At 57.8% G+C, this 7,651-nt stretch overlaps 1 protein-coding gene across 1 annotated transcript; it reads left to right on the top strand.

Moving 5' to 3' along the window:
* Window positions 1-608: 608 nt before the first annotated feature.
* LOC308270217 (cytochrome P450 2D17-like) lies at window positions 609-4,739 on the top strand (the record flags this gene model as incomplete). Its single annotated transcript, XM_080706016.1, has 9 exons — window positions 609-797; window positions 1,721-1,892; window positions 2,083-2,235; window positions 2,312-2,472; window positions 3,084-3,260; window positions 3,415-3,556; window positions 3,752-3,939; window positions 4,340-4,481; window positions 4,561-4,739. The coding sequence occupies 9 exons, from the start codon at window positions 609-611 to the stop codon at window positions 4,737-4,739; spliced, it is 1,503 nt and encodes a 500-aa protein (XP_080562142.1).
* Between the last annotated feature and the right edge of the window lie 2,912 nt (window positions 4,740-7,651).

The following is a 7,651-nucleotide window of genomic DNA, read 5'->3' as shown; positions in this document are numbered from 1 at the left end:
GCTGGCTTGGCATGCCAGCCGCTCGTCTTCCTGCGTTTCTTACCGACCATGTGCTTATGAACAGGGATCTGCCCACATTGTTTGTTTGTTTGTTTTTTTGGTGGTACTGGGGTTCCTGGAAGCCCTTCTACCTCCGGGCTACCCTCCCAGACCTATTTTTGCATTTTTATTTGGAAACAGGGTCTCCTAAGCCAGCGCGCGGGGCTAGCTTCGAACCTGCGCGATCCTCCTGTCTCTGCCTCCCAAGCGCGGGGATTACAAGCGTGCGCCACCACGCCCGGCAGGGATCTGCCCACATTGTCACCCTGCTCCAGTGCTCGGGCCAGCACAGCAGAGTCCAATTGCAGAGGGATCTGCTCCCAGATCCACTTTCCCGCATCTTGGATATCACCTGGACGGAAGAGAGGGCCAGCAACCTCTGCCTCCAGCTGCACTGTCAACAGAGCAGGCTGGCTCCCAGGGCAAAGGGCAGCCTCAGCTCCTATATAAGGGAAGGGCCCGGGTTGGACAAGTGCTCAGGGTGTGCTAAGGGTGTCCCACCTGGTCCTAGGTGCCTAGGTGTGAGGCCCAGGTGTGCACAGAGGAGCCCCGCAGGCAGGGAGGCCGCCATGGGGCTGCTGCCCGACGATGCTCTGTGGCCCGTGGCCGTGGGCCTGGCCACCTTCCTGCTCCTGGTGGACCTGATGCACCGGCGCCAACGCTGGACGGCACGGTACCCACCAGGCCCCATGCCAGTGCCCGGGCTGGGCAACTTGCTGCAGGTGAACTTCGAGAACATGTCGTACAGCATGTACAAGGTGAAGGAGGTGGCGGTGACCCCCCAGAGCAGGCTGAGGGTGGTGGGTGGAGCCACAGGGTGGGTGGCTGGGGAAGCAGGTTTGAGGGGCTACCTGGGGGAGGGCAGGGCATGACTGTGGACATGTGGGGACCTTTCAGGGTCAAAGGTGTGGAAGGCGGGGGCAGGCGGTAGGACAGCATTTGCCAGTTGTTGGGATTCAGTTACACAAGACATGAGTTATGTCAGCCCCAAGTCCCTGTGATTGCATCAGAGGAAATGTGCAGGGATGTGGGAAGAGCTCCCCACCCCCTCTGCCCCGTCCTTCATTCAGAAAATTAGTTGAGAAGCCGGGCGTGGTGGCTCACACTTGTAATGCCAGCATTTTGGGGGAGGCTGAGACAGGTGGATCGTGGTTCACGGATAGCCTCAGCTACTTAGGCCCTTTGTGACTCACTGAGACCCCGTGTCAAAATAAAGAATACAAAATAGACCCGGAGGTGTCGCTCAGAGGTAAAAATGCCCCTGGGATTCATCCCTAGCTCTGCAAAAAATCAAAACAAAAGAAAATTAGCTCAGAAGCCTGAGACACTTGTTTTGCCGCTATGGGGCTTTGGCCTCATGCCCACCTCACCTGAGTCTCCTGGGCTGTAAGAAGGGATGCTAATGACACAATGGCAATTTCCTGAGCTGGTGAGGTCAGAGCTGGAGGGGTGGTCCAAAGGGACTCCTGGACCACAGAGCTCCACACCCGGCCACCCACATCTCAGGCGGGGTGTGGCTTGTGCAGGTGTGGGCCTGTTGAGTCCCCAGCACCACGAGGGAAGCACGAAAGCCAGCCGACCTGACCTGCCCGTGCCATCGGGTTCTCCGCCCCTGCGCGGTGAGGTGGGTCCTGCAGACTGGGGGACCTGGCCTGAGGACAGTCCTCACCTCCCCCCGTAGCTGCGACTCCGCTTCGGGGACGTGGTCGGCCTGCAGCTGGCCTGGCAGCCGGTGGTGGTGATCAGTGGCTTCAAAGCCGTACAGGAGGTGCTGGTGAAGTGCGGCAAGGACACCGCCGACCGGCCCTGGATGGCCATCTACGAGCACCTGGGCCTCAAGCCGCACTCTCCAGGCAGGCAGGGGCGGGCGAGCCAATGTCGGGCTGGGCGGGGCCAGGAGGTCATGGCCACTAAACGGGAGGGAAAGCCAGCCAGTCCCAGCAGCAGCAGAGCCTGCGAAAGAAGCCTGTGCAGGGCTGTGGGCATCAGGGCAGAGGTACCCATGGAAAGAGAGGGTAAACCTGCATGCCTGCCCGACCTCAGGGGTGATCCTGGCACCCTACGGACCCGCCTGGCACGAGCAGCGGCGCTTCTCCTTGTCCACCATGCGCAACTTCGGCCTGGGCAAGAAGTCGCTGGAGCAGTGGGTGACGGAGGAGGCGTCCTGCCTCTGTGCCGCCTTCACCGACCAGGACGGTAGGGGATGGGCTGAGGGACGCAGGATGGGCGGGACCAGGACGGGACCACACCCTGACCCCCCGTCCTGTCTCAGGTCGCCCCTTTCGCCCCAACACCCTCCTGAACAAAGCCACGAGCAACGTCATCTCCTCCCTCATCTACGCCCGCCGCTTTGAGTATGATGATCCACACTTGACCAGGATTTTGGACCTGCTGGATGACTTCATAAAGGAGGACTATGGCTTTATACCACAGGTGGGGTGCTCGGGGACTCGAGAGGACCAGCCTCCAACAGCCTGGCCTCTGAGGAGGAGGATTAGTGAGAAAGGCACGGGGAGAAGGCATTCAAGAGGGAGGGCATAGCCGGGCGTGGTGGCGCACGCTTGTAATCTCCGCCGTGGGAGGCAGAGACAGGCTTAAGAGACCCTGTTTTCACATAAAAAAGTTAAAAAATAGGTCTGGGAGTGTAGCCCATGGGAGTGTATCCCGGAGGAATACCCCAGTACCACCAAAAAAAAAAAAAAAAAAAAAAAAAAAAAGGGAGGGCGTGGGCTTGGAGATGGGCAGATCTCAGATAGCTGTCGGGAGAGGAAAGCCCAGGGTCACAGGGCCCCAAGAGACAGGAGCTGGGCTTCCTGTCCATGTTGGAAACCACAGAGCACATGAGAGGATATTTTCCTTCTGACTGCCCGGGGCCAGGAAAGAGACAGAAAGCGAGAAAGAATGGAGGCTGGGCTTTGGGAAGGCAGCAGATCCCTGGATGGGACAAGAAGGCCATGAGTCCCGCTGGAGGAAGCCGGGGCCTGAGGCTGGTCCAGCTGAGCACGGAGCACAGGAAGGACCCAGCTCCCCTCTGGCTGTCACAGGTGCTGAATTCAATCCCAGTGCTCCTGCGCATCCCAGGACTACCTGGTCGAGTCTTCCCCACACAGAAGGCCTTCATGGCCCTGCTGGATGAGATGCTGACCAAGCACAAGATGACCTGGGACCCGGCCCAGCCTCCCCGAGACCTGACTGACGCCTTCATGGATGAGATGGAGAAGGTGAGGGGGAGCTCAGACATGGGGCTGAGGGTCCCGTGAGGCCTGAGGCCAGGCAGGGCGGGTCTGATCCACAGTACGCAGGGCTGGCAGGTGCAGATTGGGGGCCCGTGGTGGCTTCCTTCATGGCCCGCTGAGCCACCCTCTGCCCGGCCAGGCCAAGGGGAACCCCGAGAGCAGCTTCAATGATGCGAACCTGCGCTTGGTGGTGTCTGACCTGTTCACAGCGGGGATGGTGACCACCTCGACCACGCTGGCCTGGGCCCTCCTGCTCATGATCCTCCACCCCGATGTGCAGCGTGAGCCCCGCTGGGGTGGAGGGAATAAGAGGGAGGGAGACGGGCAGGCCCCGGGCTGCGTGCAGGCCTGCCTCACCCAGCAGGCTTGGCTCAGGCCTCAAGAGAGCCGTCCTCCTCGCCCGGACACAGCCTCAGCGCAGGTAGGAGAGGCCAGCGCGGCCGGGCCTGACCTGCTGTGGGCGTGCCTCCTTCCAGGCCGCGTCCAAGAGGAGATCGACGAGGTGCTAGGGCAGGTGCGGCGGCCCGAGATGGCGGACCAGGCCCGCATGCCCTACACCATGGCCGTGATTCACGAGGTGCAGCGCTTTGCAGACATTGTCCCGATGGGCGTGCCCCACATGACGTCCCGGGACGTTGAAGTGCAGGGCTTCCTCATCCCCAAGGTGAGCCTGGGCCCCACGGGCTCAGCGCCTCCGTAGGCTGGTGGCCGCAGCATGGACGATACTTGGGCCAGGTTTGGAACTTAGGACACGTAATCTGGGATCCTGGACGCGGACTCTGCTGTCTTGATGTGTATGGGCCAGCCCTGTCCACTCTGAGCCTGGGGAGTGGGAAGAGAACCTAGGAAGGCCATGGTGCGTCCAGGAGCCCTGCAGCTGGGCGGGTGGCAGCAAGGGCTGTCAGGTACCTCATCACTCAGCCCTGCCTGGGGCTCAGAGACGGGCCTAGGGGCTTCTGGGCTGTGGTCACTCGAGGGGGCCAGTGTCTGCCCACGCGTGCCCAGTGCGAGGGTCTTGGTGTCCCCGTGCCGGCCCGCGTTCACGCCAGGCTTCCCCCTCCCAGGGGACAATGCTCTTCACCAACCTGTCATCGGTGCTGAAGGATGAGACCGTCTGGGAGAAGCCCTTCCGCTTCCACCCCGAGCACTTCCTGGACGCGCAGGGCCGCTTCGTGAAGCAGGAGGCCTTCATGCCTTTCTCAGCAGGTGCTGGGGCCTGAGCCCTCGGGGTGGGGGTGGGGGGCTGGAGGCCAGGCCGCCTGACTGAGCGCCGTCCCACCCACAGGCCGCCGCGCCTGCCTCGGGGAGCCGCTGGCCCGCATGGAGCTCTTCCTCTTCTTCACCTGCCTCCTGCAGCGCTTCAGCTTCTCTGTGCCGCCGGGACAGCCCCCGCCCAGCGATAACGGGGTCTTTTTTACCATAACCGTCCCACAGCCCTACGAGCTCTGTGCTGTGGCCCGCTAAAGGGGCACCAAGTCTCTCCCAGCCTGAGCTCTGATACGCAATAAACCAGGCCTGTGGCTCCCGCTGGTCTGCTGGCTCTGCTGTGGCTCCTGTTTGTGACAGATTAGCAGCGCTCTATGCTTTCTGCCTGTGTGGTTTTGTGACTCCACAGGGACAGCCAGCTTTATGGCCCCTCCACTGGCCCTCGTCCCCTCCCAACACCAGCTCAGCAGTGACCGTGCAAAGAGCAGCTGGACTCGAGGTGGCTAAAGGGCCGGAGGAGGGTCACGGCTTCACCCCTGGGACTCTTCAGGACTCTTCCTGTCTGGTGGATGCCAGGCCCCCACTTGCAGGTCTGCATAGTTGTCCTGAGGCTCCCCTACTGAGAAGTGCACCTTTCTCAGGAAAGTTCATTGCAAGGAATCAGAGTTGTTGTCAAAAATTAGCTGCTGCCAGGCATGGTGGCCCATGCTTATAATCCCAGCATTTGGGAGGCAGTGACCTCAGTTCTCCTCGGACCACCTCAGCTACATAGCAAGGCCCTTGGCAACTCAGTGAGACCCTGTTTTAAAATACAGAATTAAAAATATTGCCGGGTGTGGTGGCGCACACTTGTAATCCCTACGCTTGGGAGGCAGAGACAGAAGGATGGTTCCGGTTTGAGGCCAGCCTTGCTGGCTTATTAGACCCTGTTTCCAAATAAACATATAAAATATGTCTGGGAGTGTAGCCCAGAGGTAGAAGGGTTCCATCCCCAGTACCACCACCACAAAAAAAAAAAAAATATATATATATATATATATATATATATATATGGCTGGGGGTGTATCTCGGAGGCAAAATGCCCCTGGGTTCCATCCCAGTACCACACACACACAAAAAAAAACCAATTCTCAAAAGGCCTAGAGAACCAGGGTGGTGGTGCGCACTTTGTAATCCCAGTACTTATGAGGCTTAGACAGGTAGGTCTCAGGTTCAAGGACAACCTCGGCAAGTAGTGAAGCTCTCATCAACCCATCAACACCCTGCTTCAAAATAAAAAAATAAAATAGGGTTGGGAGTGTAGCTTGGAGATAAAATGCCTCTGGGTTCAATCCCCAGTACCATACAGGCACATACAAAAATAATAAATAAATATATCAATAAATGAAAGTCCTAGCTGGGCATGGTTGCGCAGGCTTGTAATCCCAGTTCTTGGGAGGCAGAGACAGGAGGATCGCGCAGGTTCAAAGCCAGCCTTGCTGGCTTAAGAGACCCTGTTTCCAAATAAAATATAAAATAAGTCTGGGAGTGTGGACCGGAGGTAGAAGGATTCCATCCCAGTACCACAGAAAGAAAGAGAAAGAAAGAAAGAAGAAAGAAAGAAAGAAGAAAGTCCTAGAGAATTCTGAAGCAGTGAAGACTCACTGTGAACCAGGATCCTCCACAACTAACATGTGGTTTCTAGTCACACGTGGAGCCAGAATGACGGGGTCCCCAGGCCGTGGCTGGAGGGCTTCGCACAGGCTGGGCAAGGGCTTCTGGCTTCTGCCCAGTCAGGGCTACTAGTGAGCGCAGAGCAGCCCTGTTGCCCCCTGACGCCCAGAGACTTGAGGGTCAGGAGGAGCCCGGGAATCCAGGCAGGCAGTGACCAGGTGGGCCCGATGCTCAGGGGAGGCGGCCCCTGCTGGGAGGAGCCAGGCAACCTGTACACCACCAGGAGCCAAGCTCCTGTGTGTGTGTGTGTGTGTGTGTGTGTGTGTGTGTGTGTGTGATGTGAGGCCCTTTGCAACTCAGTGAGACCCTGTTTCAAAATAAAGAATTTAAAAATATAGGGTTGGGGGTGTAGCTTGGAGGTAGAATGCTCCTGGGTTCCATCCCTGATACTGCAAAAAAAAAAAAAAAAAAAAAAATTCCTTCATGAGTTATTAAGGGCACAGAAACTTTATCTGACTATGGTGATTAAAGGTGGGGACTTTGGAAAGTAATTGGCTTTAGATAAGGCATTTACAGTGGAAGTCCACGTTTGAATCTGTGCAGGGTAGAAGCAGAGGTCGCTGGCCCTCTGTTCTGTCCAGCTGATATCCAGGATGCAAGAGAGGGCACCTGGGAGCAGAAACCCTGCAGCTGACTCTGGTGAGCTGGCCTGAGCACTGGGGCAGGGTGACAACGTGGGCAGACATGTCTGCGGGCTAGGTGGTGTCGCCCTCCTGCAGGGCCCGTGCCCAGGAGGGAGCAGCACGAGGAGAGCCCGCAGTGACGCGGCCTGGGCCTCCCGTGCCGGCACTGCCGTCACACCGCGCGCTCCAACTCATCGGTCTTTCCCAGGGCCATCGAACACGGGCCAGATGTGTCCCCAGGGCCAGATGTCCTGCGACCAGGGCCAATCCCAGGGCGGCGTTCGGGAGCACGTCCAAACCCTGCGCCAGCTCCAGCTCTGCACTGTTTAGACACGGCGTTCTCTTTCTTTTTTTTCTGGTACTGGGGATTGATTCCAGGCCATTCTACCCCCGAGCTACACCCTGTATTTTATCTTACTTGGAAACAGGTTCTTAAGAAGTTGCTGAGTCTCACTAAGTTGCTGGGGCTGGCTTTGAACCCGCAATTCTCCTGTCTCGGCCTCCCAAGTTATAGAATTACAAGTGTGTGCCACCGCAGTGGCTAGACATGATATTCTATTAATGGCCAGTACAGAAATTGCAGGACTTAATACTTTACTAAAACATACCCACTCAGCCAGGTGTGGCAGCGCACGCTTATAATCCCAGCATTTGGGAGACTGAGACAGGATATCACCCTCAGCTACTTAGGCCCTCTGCAACTCCGTGAGACCCTGTTTCAAAATAAAGAATAAAAAAAAAAATAGGGCTAGGGGGCATTGCAAAGAGGTAGAAGGCCCAGGGATCCATCCCCAGGACTGCAAAACAAAACAAAACCCCACTCTCCTCCGACAC

Source organism: Muscardinus avellanarius (genome assembly GCF_963383645.1).
Source record: "Muscardinus avellanarius genome assembly, chromosome: 11".
NCBI classification, from domain to species: domain Eukaryota; kingdom Metazoa; phylum Chordata; class Mammalia; order Rodentia; family Gliridae; genus Muscardinus; species Muscardinus avellanarius.
The sequence above is the reverse complement of the archived record's forward strand: the minus strand, read 5'-3'. Positions and strand labels throughout refer to the sequence as shown.